Source organism: Leiobunum rupestre, chromosome 2, assembly GCF_980474605.1.
Source record: "Leiobunum rupestre chromosome 2, qqLeiRupe1.1.hap1, whole genome shotgun sequence".
Classification (NCBI taxonomy): domain Eukaryota; kingdom Metazoa; phylum Arthropoda; class Arachnida; order Opiliones; family Sclerosomatidae; genus Leiobunum; species Leiobunum rupestre.
Genome location: NC_143385.1, coordinates 17653610 through 17673544, shown reverse-complemented (window position 1 = coordinate 17673544; position 19935 = coordinate 17653610). Strand labels below are relative to the sequence as shown.

The window sequence follows — 19935 nt, the reverse complement described above, 5'->3', positions numbered from 1 at the left end:
TGTTGATTATAGCTCGAGTTATTTCATAAAATCAAACGTAGAAATGGGTTTTATTAAAGTTTTTTTATGGAATTAGAAAAATCACTGGGTTGTGTTATCCCGGGAAGGGTTATTAGAACACCCCTAAATGATTCTAAAATATTAATGAAATCGCATTTAATCATGATTAATTCCAGAACAAATCGTGATTAAAATTATTACATAATAATCAAAAGATTAAATCGTGATTATAATTATTAAAATATAGTTAAAGATTTCATCATGATTAAGATAGAAGATAATAAGATATAATAGTCAGCTAGGCTAATACCCAAGACTTAATCACGATTAAAACATTAAGTCATGGTTAAAAGGCTAAATCGTGATTAAAAGATTAAATAGTAGTAAAATTAAATCATAAATAAAATGTTAAACTGCGTACGATGGAAATGATTAAATCTTGATTGAATACGCTAAAATACCATTGGCTTATGTCGATTTGATTACTAATGAGTTTACAAGCATTCGCTACGAAGACTCGCTACAAGTTTACCATGGTTACTTTAATAAATCAATACCAGAATTCGGTTTATTCAACGTAATTGAATCCGAAATTGATAGGCATTAGTTTAGCACAAAAATATCAGAAGGTAGTTGTCTGAAAGCCAATCAATTTTTTCAACCAGAACTTTCATCTTGGTATGCAACCTCATCAGACTTTTCATCTTTGGTACCGGGGTCAATGGTCAAAGACACCGTATCAACGCAATTTTCGAAATCTAACCCTTTAAGGAATACATTTTATACTATTTCTATTAATGTAATAAGATCCATTTTAAAGCGCAACTACAGGGCAAATTTTAAGAAACTGTTTAAATGAGGTGAATCAAATAGAATAATGTGAAATTGGCAATAATACCAGGTATTTACTAACAAGGAGACATCCCGAAGTGTAACCCACCGATTTTGTTCAAACTCGTCGGATTGGTAGACCTTCATGTATCATGAAAAATCCTAAAGGGAATTTATTCAATGGGCTACCGTTTAGTCATGGCAACGAAAAATGTTTTTGACAACACAAAATATTAAATTTTCCCATCGAAAATAACATGGGATTTTGACCTCAAATGGATCAAAAGTTGATCAATTTTGATGGTTTTGTTGTCAATTTTGATCTATTTTTTATATTTTTGGCATTTTCGAAATTTTGAATCCCATGTTATTTTCAATGGGAAAATTTCCATTTGTTGTTGTCAAAAACATTTTTCGTTGCCATGGCAAAACGGTTGCCCATTGAATAAATTCCCTTTAGGATTTTTCAAGTTACATGAAGGTCTACCAATCACCCGAATTTGAACAAAATCGGTGGGTTACACTTCGGGATGTCTCCTTGTAAGCGGAAATGATAACACAATCGACCATTCATTTTGTTTACAATCGGAATTTAAAAGCGGTAAATACTTTTCCAAATAAACAACCAGATATCGAGATTGGTGTTTGGGTTACTTCACGCTTTGACGATTTCCAAATAAATAATTGAGGGTGTATTATTACGTCGTTTAAAGAAAAACCTTGTCCCAGAGAGTTTGTATTTATGACTTCCTGCTCCACGAATCACCATTTCATTTCTATTATCCTTCATTTATTGAATTATATTTCCTAATTTTGTGTGTCAAAAATTTATTTAAAGTTAAAAATTTTGCCTCAGATTTGACTAAACATGCTGAGTCACCATACAACCAGTTTTGGGAAATAAAGATTTTTTTCAAAGTGGTTTTGGAAACCGCAGTGACCCGTGAATTACTCAATTATCAAATTTGTCCGACTACTAAATTTAGGGAAAGTTTGATTTAATAAACAGGTGGGAAAGGAAAGTTACGTCTAGAAATATAATTTTTGATAAAATAGTGCCACGAAACCCTTTTCGAACAATAAACTGGTTCGAACCATTTATAAACTGGTTTCTGGCTGCTGTACCAGTTTTACACCTTCCTTGTGGTTATCAATTCATTCATTCTGCATTTATAATTTTTATTAGATTTATTATTATCATTTCTCTTGAAAACTTTAGTTCAATAGTCAACTGACTAATTGACAGAGCATAAGAACTTGTTGAGGTTAACGGTAATAGTTAGTGTAGGGAGCGGATCCGGTACAAAACGGCTAAAAAAACGGCTAATCCAACAATAGGCTAAAATTTTAAAGGCGAAAAAATTAAAACGGCTAATGTTTGAAAACGGCTTAAGATTTAAAAGGCATAAAAATGAAGGGCAAATGCTTAAAATAGGCTAAAAAACTAAAAATTTATAAAAAAAGATTAAATATTATAAAACCAGATAGTAAAAACTAAATTTGTTTAGTTGTATGTCGCCATTCGTTAAGCAAGCGGCTACTCATAAATGAAGGATTTACTTACGTGGAATGTTGTACTTATAATGAAAAAATATACTGGAGATGTTCGGAAAAGAGTGATAAGTGCCTCGGGAGGTGTCATACTATAAATTGTAATGTTGTCTTTTCGTCTAATAACCATAATCATGGCCCGGACCAATTAAATATTAAAGGGAAACTACTTAAGAATAGGCTAAAAGAAGTATCACGAGCCAGCGTAGCAACAACGAATTCGATCGTTGGAGATGTTTGCAGTCAAGTGATCGAAAGATATTTAAAGGGAATAGCCGCTAGTATTTCTTTTTTAGGTGTATAGTTGTTTGACTATAAATGTTTAGTTTTACGCCTTTTTCGGTCTTTAGCCGTTTTCAAGCGTTAGCCAATTTATTTTTTCGCCTTTAAAATTTTAGCCTATTTGTGTATTGGTGCCGGGAGAAGTGGCTCACTCCTGTAATCCCAGGCGTCCGGGAGGCGGTGTTTGTGGAAGGCCGTGTGAGGACGACTACCAATCCCCCAACGGGTGGTCGGGATACTTCCGCCACGGGTGTCCCCACCCCTGTCCCCACGTATCCCCCCGTTGGCGTGGCCGTTACACATATCTCACCCTGATTAATCAGTTATTGTGTGTGTGCTGGTGTCTAAGGCCTCGGGTCGACACCGATATTTGTGTATATCAAAAAAAAAAATTGTGTATTGGTCGTTTTATTTTGGCCGTTTTTTCTGGCACCCGTAGGGAACTGTTGGCTCACGTGGCATGCAGGGCTTCCCACCACCCTCCTACGCATTGTAACCCAGCCACCTGAATTAAAAAGGCTTCAAAAGTCGCTTGATGACTTAGGCCTAAGGTGGTGCCTTGGGTATAAGCCTAGCTGATTATTATTATTATTATTATTACTATACTGCTAGAATAAGTAAAATTTTATTTCTCTCCAGTTCTAATTGTGAGCAGAAGGGATTAATAACAAGATGGCACCGCCCCAATAGTAGCCTCGTCCTCCTAGCACTCTTGATTTTACCCTTTTGATTAAAAAATACGGCTCAGCACTGGCATAGGTAGATAGAGATAACTAATACCACTCGAATAACGCCTGAAATAAATTTATATCGAGTGCCGTTGAAGAGAATTTGTCGATTACCGGGGATCTATACGCCGTAATTCCCAATGGGGGGCCGAAATATCCCCCTTTGATTGAAAACCGTGGCTCAGCAAGAGAACTATTACTAATCGAATGACGACTGAATTAAATTTATATCGAGTGCCGTTGAAGATAATTCGTTGATTAAAACTATAAAAAATTAATTATTTAATAAAAACTCTCAAAAACGTATACGGAGTTTTTATAACCAAGTCGTGCTCTGCTCGACTGTTAAAAAGATCAAATATATTTAAAAAATTTATACTTGAAATTTCTTATGTAGGTGTGGTAATTTCTTTGGAAAATTGATTCAAATGTTCCGATTTCGTTTCTAAGCCTTTGACACGTTACTTTACAGCTCCATCGCCATAGAACTACACTTTCAGCTAGTGTTGCATGAAATCAAACTTTTGGGGCAAAGTGTAGCGCAAAAATACTTACACCGGAAACTATTGGTCAGTATTTTTGTGAAGTGTAACCAAAGTGCAACAAGTTTTGGGCTGTGGATGACCCTACTCGAAAAAAGGGGGGAAATCTACTCGGACGTGTTTCTATGACGCAAAATTGCGGCTTTCTAAACGAGCATTTCACCGCTTCAGAAAGTGTGTTGCATTTTTCACATATTAATGCTCTAAGACTTTGCTCCTAAAGATTCAAAAAGGTAAATAAAGTGCTCACCTTTCATATTAGGCCAAATTTCGTAACTTTCTACACTTCTAAAATAAATTAGACCAAAAGGAAAAATAGGCCTTGGTTATAAGTACACTGGGTTTGGGAGAAATTAACTATTCGCTTTAGCGGCGTGAACTACACCAGAAAAAAATATATAATATTTGGACTACAGTTTCCGATATACTGAATACTCTTAGTGTAGCCAATAGTTTGCACTAATAATTATCATGCATAAGTACGTAAGTTATTCGGGATAAAAAATTTCAATTGACTATCTTATGCTTTTTTAAAATAGAAACTAGGGTTCATCGTCCGAAGGAAATATACAGGTTTAATTATCTTTATCAATAAAAGCATAAGTAATATCTTAAATATTTAATAAAGACCCGGCCATTTGAAAATTGGCGCCAGATATTATTAACTTGTTCAGGTTAACGGTAATAGTTAGTGAGGGGAGTTGTTGTCTCGCGTGGCATGAAGGGTTTTCCACCACCTCCCTACGCAGTGTAACCCGGCCACCTGAATTAATGGCTTTAAAAGTCGCTTGATGACTTAGGCCCAAGGTGGTGCCTTGGGTATTAGCCTAGCTGATTGTTATTATTATTAGCCCACGGGGAGCCTGAAAGTTAAAGACGGTCCTGTTTGCACTAGGTTTTAAACACTAGGGGGCTCTGTACTGAGAGCTAAACCATGATTGCACAATAAACCCGAAAATCAATTCCGTGATAATTTTCTCTTATTATCACTTATTGTCATGTTAAAATATTTTTCTTGAATTATAGACGGCGAAACACAAATAATGAACAAACGTAATGAAAGCTTAAAATTGTTTAATTTAACGATAAGAGGTAGTACAATTTTTCCTTAAATTCCAGCCTGTCAATTAAAATAACGCAATGAAATGCTTTGCGAAATTTTATAATAAGAGGTACAATTTTTCCTTAAACACCAAAAAGTGCATTTTCATTGATAATTTCTTGCTTAATATCAGTGAGCTCCTGGTAAGCGTCGATGTTAATTGCTTTGTCAACTACAGCGTTTTCGTCCAAGTGCAGATACCACGTATCCATTTCGCCAAATTCTGTTGGTTCTTCCTTCACTAAGAAAAGACCGTTGTCATCAAATTCCAATTTAATATCGCTCGGTAATACCCCGCTTATTGCAGCAGGTATTTCTAAGGTTTCCACTAAGGACGTTTTCTGATTTTCATTTGAAAATAGGTCAACTAAGGTGTTGGTTTTCAATTTAAATTTGTTATCTTTCAGCTTTCGCTTCTGCATATGAGCAAGTATCTGTTCCTTAGTCAATCTTTGAACTTTTACCAAGCAAGGTTTACAATTATAACTCCACCTATCAGTCAGTTCGTGAGAAGGTGAACAAACTACAACGTTGGAAAGTTGACGGCGACGACGATGTGATTTGGCTATTTTTTGTCCAGCACTGTTCATAGCGTGCTTTTTGGTCTTTAAATGATCAATGAGAGAACGTTTACTTTTGCAGGCAAAAACACAAATATCGCACGTGAAAGGTTTTTCACTCGTATGAAGTGGAACGTGGAGTTTCAAACGCCTCTTTGTTTTGAACCGCAACAAACATTTAGAACATTTGAACGGTCTCTCAGTAGTGTGCGTAACTTGGTGAATTTTTAAACCAGAAGCGTGTTTGCAAGAAAAGGTGCAACGTCCACATCGGTAGGGTTTTTCGTCAGAATGTTTTCGCAAATGAATTCTCAAATCACTAGGTCGTAAGCCCGCGTAATTGCAAATCGCACATCGAAAGCGTTTTTCACCGTTCTGGTGAACCATCTTTTTGTGGGTTCTCAGATGAGCCCCTTGTCTAAACGCCTTTTCGCAAATGTGGCAGACGAAAGGTTTTTCACCCGTGTGTTGCATCAAGTGTATATTTAAAATTCTTTTTGTTCCAAAGGAGAGATGGCAGTGATTACATTGAAAAGGTCTCTCAGAAGAGTGGGTTATTTCGTGCTTTTGCATATTTCCTTTATCGGAGAATGCCAGATTGCAGCTCTTGCACTTGAATGGCTTTTCACCACTGTGAATTCTTTGGTGAATTAAAAAATGTCCGCTGTTTTTGCTAGTGTACTTACATTTTGGGCATTTAAGTAATTTTGGGGTAAATTTAGAACGCCGTTTTCTTTTCGGTTTTGGGAGTTGGTTGTTGAGGTTCAAGGTTGGCTCATCAAAATCAATATCTTCCGCCATGGAGTACTTTAGGGCAAACGTACTGAATTATGAGCAAAAATGGTCCAGTACGAACAATTTCTACGTTTCTAATTGTGCATAAGCTCAAATAATCGCGATCTGTTGCATTGGTGAAGAGAGTTAAATCTTGGCAGGAAGAACAAAAATTTCAGTGTGCTACATAGAACAAATTAGTTAAGTTTGAAACATGTTTTAAATCATACGCGAGTCCTGCTGAACCAACAAAATGAAAATCCCACGATTTTGTACATTGTGTTTGTTTAATATCTGTAAATCAATTTAAGAAAAGTTAAATAAGAAATCGTTAATTTTCATATAAAAATAATACTCACATAATCAAATCTGAACCTGTCATTGGTCAAAAGTTGGCAAATAAGTAGTAAATCCATAATTTTTGAAGCTTCACGCAACCGGCACACACGCGTCTTTATAATGTTAGACTGCCTTAAGTAAGAGTTACTGAAGATTAAGTAGAAGAGAGACGAATAGCAAAATAAGATTGGACTAGACTAAACGTAATAAACCCAAGAATCATCTGTCGTACGATTTTATGAAAATGTAATTATTAAATTCCTTTAAATTAAAAGAGTAGAAACATGTGCATTACATTTCTGCAAAAGCTACTTGCATAAAAATTTTCACTTTCTTTTTATTTGCGGTGAAAATGATATATCTATCTATTTCCGCCATTGTCGCTAACCTTGCAGTGATTTTTTTATAATAATATTCAGTGTTAATATACCTTAATTTAATTTGCCTGGCCATTTAGAAAATGAAAAATTGAATTATACTTTTCTAGCTGTACTTAGGTGCAAAGGAAATGTACTACGTACCTATAGACAGCCGTAATAGTCGATCATGGCGTGTACAAAAAGGTGGTGTCCCCATTTAAATAAGGGCTAATAATAAATGCCTCATTTTAATAAATACATTGCGGGTTTAATTTGAAATTTGAACTCTGTAACGTTACCTAACGATATCAATCATCCTCATTCTGCTATTAAACTAACTTGGCAACCCTGTATTTACTAATACGCAACCAAGGACTAATATTTAATCAGAGAAAGATTAGTTTTTCCATGAAAAATTCAAAGTATATGTGAGTTTGGGTGCAAATTAAATAAGGTATGAGATCCTTGTTGTTTTGCAGGTGCTCTTACTATTCCTAACTAAAATGTGCGTTTAACTCAACTCTTTATCTGCATGCGAAAAAATAGAAACGCAAATAATAAATTTGTTTGAATATTTTATTACAAAAACTACTAAAACAGCCTGATGCCAATTTCATCACGAATGATAGCAATTTAGTATTTTCGGTATCTTTATTCTTGATCTTTTAAAGCCATAACGCAATCCTGAATAAGAGGAAATAAATAATGTATTAATTTATACTTAGGGATTATGTTTATGTACCTGAGAATCTATTTTTAAATTTAAATCATCACACTAAAGAGAATCTACGATCACGCACTACTCCCATTACATGCATATTCTGCGTAGAATCTATTCGACTGCAATAAAAATCGCACAAAGTACTTTATAGCACTTACTCTAGTTTTCATGTATTTTTCGTAGTTTTCCGGTTTATGCGCCTCCTATAATTAGAAAAAAAAAGGAAAAAATCAATGAAATTGCTTTGTTTGATTATTTTCCGAAAAAATTAAAGTAAGTTTCGTGTTTTCTAAAATAATTTTTCGCTAAAGCGAATTTTGCGAATGGCGGAGCCCTCGTTCAAATGTTGGTCACGATTATAGTCGATGCGAGGGGTACTTTAGTAATCAGGTGTCCAAATCGTTGGTAATTACGAGAAATCGCTTAAGAAAGTCACCGGAAATCACCGAAAACCAGTAGAAAACACCGATAAATTGTGAAAAATCACTGGTAATCACCGAGAAAGTGTGATAAATCATTGGAAATAACCAAAACACCAGTGATAATTACCGAGAAAGTGTGATAAATCACTGGAAATCACCGAAACACCAGTGATAATTACCGAGAAAGTGTGATAAATCACTGGAAATCACCGAAACACCAGTGATAATTACCGAGAAAGTTTGATAAATCACTGGAAATCACCGAAACACCAGTGATAATTACCGAGAAAGTTTGATAAATCACTAGAAATCACCGAAAAGCCCATGGAAATCACCGAGAAAGTGTGATAATACACTGGAAATTACCGAAAAACCATTGAAAATCACCGAGAACGTGTGATAAATCAATGGAAATCACCGAGCACGTGTAATAAATCAATGGAAATCACCGAGAACGTGTGATAAATCAATGGAAATCACCGAAACATCACTGGAAATAGACTAATGTTTTTCGAAAATCAGAAATCAGGTGTACACAGATATCAGGAGTGACTACCCCCTCGAGTCGATCGCAGCGCCGCTAACGTCCAATACGTGAAATTCGATCTATACTCCCATTAAATGCTTTTGTTTTTCACACTTACGTCAATCATTGCTTTCTTCTTATCCTCCGAAGTATCAGCCCATTCCTGTCAAGAAATAGGAAATTTTATTCCCAAAATTAGATTTTATTTAAGTCAGGGGTGCTCAAATGGGCGGTTTATAGTATTTGTCAATCTCGTCTTTGAATGAGGTGATCTTGACCTTGGAAATGGTGGTCCTTCAATAAAAATATATTATGATAAATGAAATGTTCACGATCTTGAAAAATGTAATTTCAACATTCTTATTATATAAAAATAAATAAAATAAACGATCACGACCTCGATAATTGTGATTTCGACATTCATAAATGTTTATCTCAAAAATATTCTGAAATATTAGAATACAAATTTAATAGGATAAATAGAACCATCACGACCTTGAAATTGGGGATCTTGTCCTTCGGAATTTTTAAAACAGAGCATCCCTGATTTACATAAAATAGGTACACCAAGAAATGGATAATATCCATTAATGTGAAGGATAGTAAATTAAATCAACAATCTGAAACGTATTGCAACTTACCTCGGCATACTTTATCGCCAACTTCTCGTTGATCTGGAAGAAAAAAAAGATCAGTCTTAAAACAGTGCTAAATATTATAAGACCTGACTAGCTAGTTACAAGAATGCTATACTGATTTTTGAAAAGGAAAATAACCAACTTGTATCTCGGTCGAAGTTGACCCTTTTCATGTTTTAAAAATTAATGTTAACCTTCCTTAAGGTAGATGGATACCTCACTTCATCAAAATATACAATTTAAAAAACACTTAGGCTAAGGCCCAAGTCATCGAGAGACTTTCAGTGCCTTTGATTAATACAGCACGTAGGAGGGTGGTAACACGCGAGCCAACAGCTCCATACACTCACTATTACCGTTATCCTCCACAACTTGCAAATTCAAAGCAGTAGCTATTCCGTATTTTCACCCGGTACTCCTCTTGTTGCGAGGCGAAAGCACACCGCAAACTCCACAAATTTCACATTTGCATCTAAATATTAAGGTACCTCTTTTTTCAACAGATGTCGCCATGAATGTATTCATTTCAACCATGAATATCGAACTCTATTAGGTAGTCTAGCCTCAGTCGCTAGGATGGGAGAAGTTTGGTCATTATGACGTTATGAAACTTGTCTAGCTTTCAGGGCCAAGGCTTACCTTGAAATTGCATTTATAATATTTTAATACACATCTTTTTGATTTAACGAAAAGCGGTAAGAATATTAATAATAAATTCCTTTCTTTATGATTATCTAGTAATTTTGGAAAAAAACAGGTATTTTATTAAGAATCAAGAGTAATTTTCTTCGCCGGTTTAAAGGCGGAAACGTTTTGTGAATCGAGTCAATGAACCGTAGAGTCAAGACAAACACATGTGTCCTGATTGGCTCAAGTGATTACGTAAAACGCAGAAAGGCACCGCCCATCTTCGCCCCAGTTGATAGAGAGGGTAATGATGCAGTTCGATATTCATGGTAGAAATTAATACATTCATGTTGTCGCGTTGAAATCAAAACAAGATCCTTAAGCTACATTTTGACCCAAAAGGTTGGACATAAAAGTACCCCTCGCGTTTTTTAAATTGTCAATAACTTAAATTATAGTAATTTTTTACAATATATTTCATATGGGATATACAATTAAGGTTAAAGTACACTAACTAGAGGTATAAGTTGTCTAATTATAATACTCTACAATGGTTCTCTGACGACGTTATTGTTTCGTTATTTTGAATTTTAACTTCCTGTGCCATTAATACATGGCACCACGCTCTCCAGTAAAGTCATTTTTCGAAGAATCGGATAGTTTAATTGCCATCTCTAATAACAAAGGCCTTGTCATAATACAGGTGGCAGTGATAGAGCCGACTGTTGCTATAAAATTATACATTTTAAAGCAGCTGTCGGCTCTATCATTGCCAATAGATGACATAATAAAAGCGTGCATATGGTAGTTGCACTTCCTAGCTTTAACCATGGCTGCCATGTTTGTATGCAATTCGGTATCTGTACGAAAACGCATGGGTGACGTACTATTATGTCATAGTGCCTCGTTCAAGAATGCAAAGCTACCCTACTCAAGTAAGAGCGTCATTATTCAACTTGGCTTACACGAGCGTTTGTGTGGCCAACACGTTGTGCAAATATTTTCTCAATTCGCACGGAGCAACTCGGTTTGTGACTCGAGTCTGTTGGCCAACAATGTTTTACAAAAATGTAAGTTCTTGCGAATAAGCCCTTAGTCTTGGAAACCCATACCTCTGATCGTTTTTCGCAATAGCTCGCCAGAAGGTCGTTGATGGACGTGGTGTCTGGTTTTTCGGTTCCATCCACCAAAGCCTTCTTCACAAACTTAATGCCTTGCTACAAAAATTACAAAAGAAATTGATTAACACCGAAGAGGTTTAATCTGGCTCCACACGTGTTGGTTTTAACTATTCGCCACCGAAACGAGTCTAGGGGTGGAAGAGCGCTAGCTTCTCAAAGGTTTGCTACACACAAATTAAAAAGTCATAAGAATTTCTTTCTTAAATAATCTTATCAAAATATAAGCAAACGATGCCAAAAATTATATTAAAATGTAAGTATCATTATTTATAAAGTCAAATTTACAAATAACGATGCGGAAAAACTATTAGCGTCTGCTTTAGTCGATTCCTATCTAGGTTTCTATGGCGAACCAAAGAGGCGTAGCAAATGTTTTCAGTTGCGAATACACTTGTTTCGTGCTAAAACGTGGAGCCACCAATTTTAAAGAAAACACGGCGGGCAGTACTGTATCAGGGTAGTTGGTTTCTAAGTGTTAAATTTAATCCGTACCTATTTGCATCAAAAATACAATGTACCACCTCGCATCATCACGGTAATCATAGTCCACTCTTGGAGCCCACCATTTTAAAGAAAACACGAAAATTATTAACACAACAAGAATTATAAGAAGAATACAAATCTATAACGAGTCTTATTAATTGCGATGCAAAAATATATCGGTTAGATTTAATACAATTTTTGGCGTTGACTATTACTTTCTCGGCGGGTCTTTGTAGTGAAAAATAACGACATATAAAAAAAAGGGCTTTTGATTTGATACCGTATGCAATTTGTAATAATATAATGCTAAAAGTAAAATCTACGCTAAGGAAAAATTATGTTTATTAGAGAAATTATCATAACAACTGCTTTATTCAATTATGTACTAGTTTATTGAAACATCTGCCAATGTTTTCATTGCACGTGATTTAAATAAATTCTGAAATTTTGCATGTATAAATATTAAAGAGCAAATAAAAGTGATTAAATCCGAATGAAAACAAAATTTTTAAAATGATTAAATCGTAAATTAAGTGATTAAATTGCGTTTAATAATGAATGATGAAATAGTGCTTGAAAGTGATAATTTCGCTATTGGAAATTATTAAATCGTTCTTCAAAATTACGAGATAAAGTAATGCTTTAATTGATTTAAAACTATTAAAGAAACAAGTACCTACTTCGGGGAGCATGTCGTAACATTTTAAAGCTTTGTCCTTTTCAGCTGCGTCTAAATTGAAAATTATTAAATAACTATATTTTGATATTTCACTGTTATTTATACTGTTCTGATCCAAAAGGGGGCAACCTTTTTAATTTTCACTTATTAACTATAAATACTTAAATTACGCTAGTAAAAAAACACAAAGGATTTAAATCATATAAACTATTTCAATGGAGACAAATTACTTGAATAGTTTAGGGATAATGGTTATTGTGAAGTAGCTTTTTTTCAGAAGATGTCGCTAGCGTCGAAATAAAAACAAGATGCTTAAGCTACATTTTTACCCAAAAGGCGGGACATAAACGTAACCCTCGCGTCTCTTCGCTCGTTTGTAAATCTGACAATAACTTAAATTATAATAATTTCAACTATATATTTTAATTTAGGTTAAAGTCCACTAATTACACCCGGGGCGGACCACCCCCTAGCCCACCCCCCTTACGCCGCCACTGGGGAAAACACCTTAAGCCAGGGGGGAGATGACTTGCAATTTCAACGCAGAAGGAGTAGTTCCGACAGTGGCGTAGTAAGGGTCTCATAATCAGTGGCGTTTATAAGGGGCAAGTGGAGACCCCTACATTATGGGGATACTTGAAGCCAAGGGCCTCCTTTTTACGAGCAAAGTTTAGCTTCCTTTGCCATTAATAGATAGCACCACGCTCTGCAGTAAAATCATCTTTGCTCTATCTTTACCCAGTTCAGATCAGTTCAGTACTGTACCCACTCCTTTCGGTCCCTTTTGATTCAGGGAGGCTCACTAGCGCAGGCGCGATAGGGGCACAGTGGGACACGCGATGAGATAATCACCAGAATTTCTTAACTGCGTGACGACCTGCCTTGCGCATGTCTTGAACCGTTCGGTGATTGATGAAACGTATCGTGGCTGTAAGGATCGATTGAACCACTGTCTTCCGTTGATAGTACTGTTTACCACAAGCTTCTATAAGGTTCGGCTTCCCGGTTTTCCTAGCTTTGGGGTATAGATATAATTGTTCGCGATCCTTTTTGTCCGCTATTCGCAACCATAGGTGTTCTGCACATATTTTTTATACCGTGAGAGTCCATGGCCATTCCCTTGGTGTTAACGCCTCAATTCCACCGCCGTTTCTGCTATCTCCTGTTCGGTTCAAGCCCTTCCAAGTTTCCGTGTCGAGATTCGCCAGTGGGGTCTCAAAATCCCTTAGCCTCGTCTCTGTTAACGCCAGTATTCTCAAACTGTGGTCCCTCATCGTCTGTATGGTGTCGGGCCACTTCAGAGTGTTTCGACCTCCATTCATGTTCCAGAAACCGAGGCGTCAGAATCCATCGGTCGCCTTAGAGCCTTTCCTCTTCCCTCGTCTGGTTATGCATTGGTTTACGGTTGGGTGTAGATGGCGGTTATGGCATGGATCTATTGACAAGGGGAGACCCGACTCCCGTTTCTGATATGGGGTGTCAACGTGGTACTGCCGGCTTCTTCATTGGTTGCATCGGAGGGTTCCAGTCGTTTTTTTGCTCTCTCATTTGGGGGTCCCTTTTGCCACCCGCCCTTATTTTGATCCTTAATTGTGAGAAAAATTCGCTGCCCCTCTAGCTCTTTTCTATTTCCGAATCTATAGCAAGCATCGATTTGCAGCGATTCGGCGGAACAGAGATAATGAAATTGGACACCAACCACTCAGGAGCCTTCCCAGCATCTACTGCATCATCCGTTGTAGCCCCGAATAGTATAAGGCTGTCGCGTCTAGTTTCATCTGCCGGTTGCAGGGCAGGAGGGGTACGTTTGGTTCCCTTCTTCGTACTTCGATTACGCGTGGCTCTCATCGGCCAAGAGCGCGGAACAGGATTTTCAGCGGCGGTCTAAAGGGTATTCAACCTTTGTGTGGCCGCCTTGAGTTCCTAAAGTATATCTGCCAGCTGTATCGAGACATCCCCTGCATTTGCCACGGCCGCGGTTTCGGTATCGACATGGACGGTCCAGAGTGCTGCTTGCCCTTTAGTTTCTGTCAGAAGTATTTGGCCGTCGGTATAAGCTTTTGCACACGCTTTCGTTTCCGTATTTAGCTTTGTGATGGTGGCTCTGAGATCCGTTTGTCCCTTCGCTACTTCATCTCGAACTCCCGTAATTTCCGACTGCACCTTCCCGATATCTCCATGTATTGCTTGTACTGTGGTCATTAATGTTGGGTCCGTATTCTTTGAGCGGAAAGTTGTGTCTTGCACTTTATTATGAGTCGGGTTTGTATTGAACTTGTTCCCGTTTTTGCTTAGGCAATCCAGAAGCCCACAATTAAACACAACTCTTGGTTCGTCCTGAAACTGCTTGACAATGAGTCTGATATTTTTGCACAGGACTTATGCACCCATCCACCACACGTATTAGCATTGAATCCACCGCCTATTGGAATTTCAAATTTGTTCACATATTCGACATGATTCCCTTTCTTCTGGTTTATCGCCTATAACCTGTGGCATAAGAAGCATGGTCGGGTTCTCTTTATCCGATTACTGTGACATTCTAACGACAGCGGGTGTCTTTTCCGGGCCTCGTGTTCGCTCCTAAGTTTGGCTAACCTTACTCCGCTAAGCCTAACTAATAAGTGGGAAAACACAACTTTCGCTTTTAGACTAAACCATTTTTCACAGTGCTCGGTTTGTTTATATTAGGCTACTCCTGCACACTTTCAACCTATTTTAAGACAATTATTCACTCTTTAAATATTTTTCGAAGTATATTTATCTACACTACCGCCATCTATGGACGTTATAATACTTAAAAATCCCAATGAAATAACCACACAGCGCATCCAAACAGTGTTTTATGTGCTCTATTTTGCTAGGGACATTTCGAAAAAGCTCTGACATCTTGATAACTATTGACTCACTTTACATTTTTCATCGCTAGATGAAGTAGTGAACGTTGTATATTTTTGAGCTGTAAGGCTGTGGCGGAAAATTCGCGTGTCAAACTTGCCATAGCCTACGTTTTTGGTGATAATCATCAGATCCTTGTACAAGCCATGACTTAAAGTGTTGTTAATAGGTAGCCAGTATATTTCTTTGCTTCTTCATAATAACAATAAGTATGAAACTTATTTAATGTTAATTTCCCGACCAAACCTTTTTTGTGTTATCGTCCTCGGTAGTGGTATATTTCACCTTAGGCATATTTAGACACTAGCGGCTCTGTGCTGATAGCTATACTTAGATTATGAAATAGCTCTAAAAATCAGTTCGGTGATAATTTTTCCTAATTGACATACTTATTGTATGCATTTTTTTCTCCAAAATGACTAGTGTTTCAGAGCCCAAATTTTGGCAAAAAAAAATCAGTTTCAAATAATATTTATGTTCTTGTAATAAGGGAAAAACGGAGAGTGACGCAGCACTAAAAGTTTGTAGCTGCGACCCCTGGCGGCGAAATTACCTTCCCTGGGTTTTTATTTGTGTTATTCGATTGATTTTAGCGAATTTAGAATGTGGAAAAAAATTCACAGTCATAAGTTATTTCAAACAAATGTTACAACTATAAGGGTTGGAAAAGACTATTTTGGAGAATTTTAATACGCTATTTAATTTGAGAGACGCATATGGTTAACTATTATTTTTCCATTTGTGGATATCATATTAATAAATTGATCGAAATACAACTTTTGTTTATCGTATTATGAAATGAATGGGAGCAAATAAATCTCCCATATAAATTTAAGTTTACGACAAATAAAAAATTGGTTTAAATAATATTAATCTATTTATGAGAGTTTTTAAAACTTAAGTCCTTTTTTACGTTTAAACTAGTACGTGATGGGCCGAGATCGATATGATATCGGTATTTGATTTGGTTACTCGCAATTTGGCGTCTAAATTACCGATTTTACCCGATACCGATATTTTCTGATTTTCCCCGATATTTTAAAACCAATATTCTCAAAAAAAAAACAAAACAAAACCAAAAAAACACATAGCGCCTAAGCCTTACCTTTGGCTTTACACATTTATAGGAAAATATCGGTATTGTATCAGTATCGGTTAGATTACGATATCGGCGAACACTATAGTTTAAACAAATTGATGACGTCGTAATCTTAGCTTTAATAGGAATCACGTTTACCAGAAGTGTAGAATGATTTATGTATCCATGACGTAGCTGAAGACGTCTCATATTTTAACATAAATTATTCTATTATACCAAAGACAATATAGACCTCGTAGTAGTGATGTAAAGTACCCGGGTATTTATAACGCAGGGTAAATACCTTAGGTACTTACCCGGGTAAATACCCAAAATACATAAATACCCAGGTGTTTATAAACACCATTAATTTCTTTGTTAATTTTTTTAATTTATTCAATTAAGAGTACGGTTATTGAAAAACCCATAAACACATCAACTTATGCTCATATTAAATTTTAATTATTGTTTCTTACTTTTTTTGCAAGTTTTACATAGTAGCAATAAAATATGAGATAATTATTAAATATCATTTATTCATTTTCTGGACGATCACTTGAAAGTTCAATTTCTGCTGCCCCTGGCACTCCTCAGACTCCGCATCATGACTATTTTATTACCAGGCTTAACACTAACAGTAACATGAGCAATTAACTATTTTATTAAATTCATCTGGGCCATTAAAACATTTCCTGATATGCTTTGTCATTTTGTTGACATTAAAATGTTTGTACTCCTTACAGAAATATTTGAATACAACACCTTTATTTTATCTTTGAATAACTCCCAGGCTAGAAATAAAATTGACTAAAATAAAACTGCATTTAAAAAATTTAGTTTGCCCAAATTGCCCTACCTAATATGCCCAAACAAAGCAAAAGATGTAGACAAGGAGGATAACAGATAGTACCACTCGACCCGATACTATCTGAAGCCCCAATCATAAAAACCCTAGTTGTGGGTATTAACCCGGGCATGGGGTAAATATCCGGGTAAATACCTATTTAAAAATACCCTACCCACTGGGTATTTACCCGACTTACATCACTACCTCGTACCCTAGATTCGAAATCCCCAATCGCTCGTAGTCAATATCATTTACCCACTTCCTGCCGGAACTCCAAAAAGTTCAGCTCCGTAGTTCCCATGGTAACCAACTATAGGTGCAATCCTAAGTCTATAATATTATTCCATAAGTTTGTCACTTTGGAGAATTTTTACTGAGAGCTAGTAACGGAGTGACGTCATCACAATAAGAAAATCTGGCTGTCAAAGACTATGTACGTGTGACGCGTTAGCAAGCCGACGCAAAACGGCGACGAAGCCCGTAATGCAGTCTTTTTTATGAATGGCTCTCAGTAAAACTTTCGCATGTGAAGAAAAGGAAGTGTCACACTTATGTAAAAATATTATACACTTATGGTGTAACCGATTGAGGCTGATATTTCTCAGGTCACGTGACGGAAGTGGGTAATCGCTTCGTCACAAAACCGTCAATCGGAAAGCTCTCTCAATTCGAATCTAGGCTACGGAGTTCTATATTATCTTTGACTATATATTATCTTTGATAATTTATTATCTTTCATTATATATTATCTTTGACTATATATTATCTTTGATCATACCACAAGCATTGGCACCCCACTTCAGAACCAGCATTTTCAATTCTTCAACTTTGTCCTCAATAGATTTATCTTTATCATCAGCGGCGGATGAAAAGTGGTAAATTAAAGCGAAAATAACGAAACAGTACTTCATGTTAAATCGATTCGAGATTCAAATTAATGAACGTTAAGAGGAAGAATGTGAAATAAAATGTTACGCTTCGTGGTTTTTAAACCCAAACAGTAGACGCTTTCTATGTTGAAACAAGAGGTCGTTAATCAAATAAAATGCGAGTTATCAATCAATTTTTTCCCTTAAAACTGAAAAATATGCCTCCGCTGAGCAATTACAAACCTTTTTGTCCGAGTTTTCTGAATAGAAAGTCGTTGACTTTTTTGCATCTGATTGACGCGGTTAAATAATTATTTGCGAGCGCGATCATTCGCAACCAAAAACTATCGCTACGCCCCCTTTGGTCCGTCACTGAAACCTAGATAGGTAGCGGGTAAAGCAGTCGCTATTAGTATTTCTTCATCGTTATTCGTAAATTTGACTTTATAAATAGTGATAAATACTTGCATTTTAATATAATTCTTTACATCGTTTGGTTATATTTTGATATGTTTATTTAAGCACGGCCAACTTTGATTACGCGCTGTTCACATTCGTCGAAATTCCGCGAGCAAGGATTTTCCCCTTATAAACTGTACTATAACGTGTAGGAGTTCAGCGCCACGCTCGTTAGTTCCAAATCAATATATATATATATCGAAGTGGGACTATTGCTATGGATGGAATGTCGTTAAGTGTTGTAGTTTGTTTGTTTGGCGTGGAAAAGCGACGACACGGTAGATGGAGCTGCGAAAAATAATTTTTTGTATAAATTATATTAATGACGACACCGGGAGTCGAACTCGGATAGCTGCTGGCCGCGTTATAGCAATAACCGACGTCTTTACCAACCGAGATACGCCGTTCTCTTCAAACTTTTCTCGGAACTTCTAGTCGTTTTTAGCGACGCGGGGGGGATTTGGCTAGTTAAGTTGTCGCAATTGTCGTTCCTTTTTCCGCGTTATTTTACGTATATTTACGGCGTTTAAGGTCAGGTGAACCACAAACTTCGCCGCCCCCCCCAACCCAGTGGATTTTCACGAAGGGTGACACGGGCGTGGTGGGAAGTTTGAATTACAGTCTGGGTGTTGCTGTTTTGTAGCGGAGCTCTCTGGCATAGATAGAATGATCAAACTCAAGTCAACACACTTGACCACTTCCGTCATCGAAGCCTTCAGGTTGCTGCATATAGATGTCTTCGGTTAAGTTTCCGTAAAGGAAAGCTGTCTTAACTTCAAACTGCCGTAGTTGGAGCCGTTTCTGGGCGACGACATTAAGGAATAATCGGACTGTCTGAAACCGCGCAACAGGAGCGAAAGTCTCGTCATAATCAATTACTTCAACCAGCGAAAAACCTTTCGCTACAAGCCGAGCTTTATACTTCGTGGCGATTCCATCTTCTCCGGTCTTGATACGAAATACCCATCGATTTCCCACGACTTTGTGACCACGTGACCGATCAATGACCTCATAGACTCCGTGCTTTTTCATGGATGCCAATTCTTCTGCCATCGCCATCTTCCCATTCGTTTTTATCAGAAGTGAAACGTGCTTCCTTCGCAGACTGTGGCAACACGTCGCAAGCCAAGAATACTTTATTTCTCGGAAGACAAGCATTACAAGGCTGTGTCTTCTTAAGGGTTGAGCTATCTCTAAGAACAGGACCATCCGTTGTGGTGAGCGGTTTGACTGGTCTGTTTGTCACATCATCCCGTGATTTGATCGGTTTGGTTTCCAAGTCATCTCGAGGTTTGACTGGTGTAGTCATGTCGTCAATTACATCAACTAGTGAGGAATCTGCGTCTCCGCTGTCCGATTCTTCAGATAACAGCTCGCCCTGACTGAACTCGTCTTCTGGTACTGGAATGGTGGTATCCAACACGCATTTCTCCGGACTG

General features: G+C 36.9%; 2 protein-coding genes across 2 annotated transcripts; both read right to left on the bottom strand.

The window, feature by feature from the left end:
* Positions 1 to 4991: 4991 nt before the first annotated feature.
* LOC149956255 (uncharacterized) lies at positions 4992 to 6795 on the bottom strand. The gene is made up of 3 exons (XM_090164677.1): positions 6730 to 6795; positions 6621 to 6664; positions 4992 to 6553 (listed from the first exon to the last, which is right to left on the bottom strand). The coding sequence occupies exon 3, from the start codon at positions 6395 to 6397 to the stop codon at positions 5120 to 5122; it is 1278 nt and encodes a 425-aa protein (XP_090020803.1). The 5' UTR covers positions 6398 to 6553; positions 6621 to 6664; positions 6730 to 6795; the 3' UTR covers positions 4992 to 5119.
* An 870-nt stretch (positions 6796 to 7665) lies between these two features.
* On the bottom strand, positions 7666 to 18079 carry LOC149956254 (uncharacterized). Its single transcript, XM_090166818.1, has 7 exons — positions 17947 to 18079; positions 12347 to 12396; positions 11115 to 11219; positions 9379 to 9411; positions 8856 to 8900; positions 7948 to 7992; positions 7666 to 7752 (listed from the first exon to the last, which is right to left on the bottom strand). The coding sequence occupies exons 1-7, from the start codon at positions 18077 to 18079 to the stop codon at positions 7720 to 7722; spliced, it is 444 nt and encodes a 147-aa protein (XP_090022944.1). The 3' UTR covers positions 7666 to 7719.
* Between the last annotated feature and the right edge of the window lie 1856 nt (positions 18080 to 19935).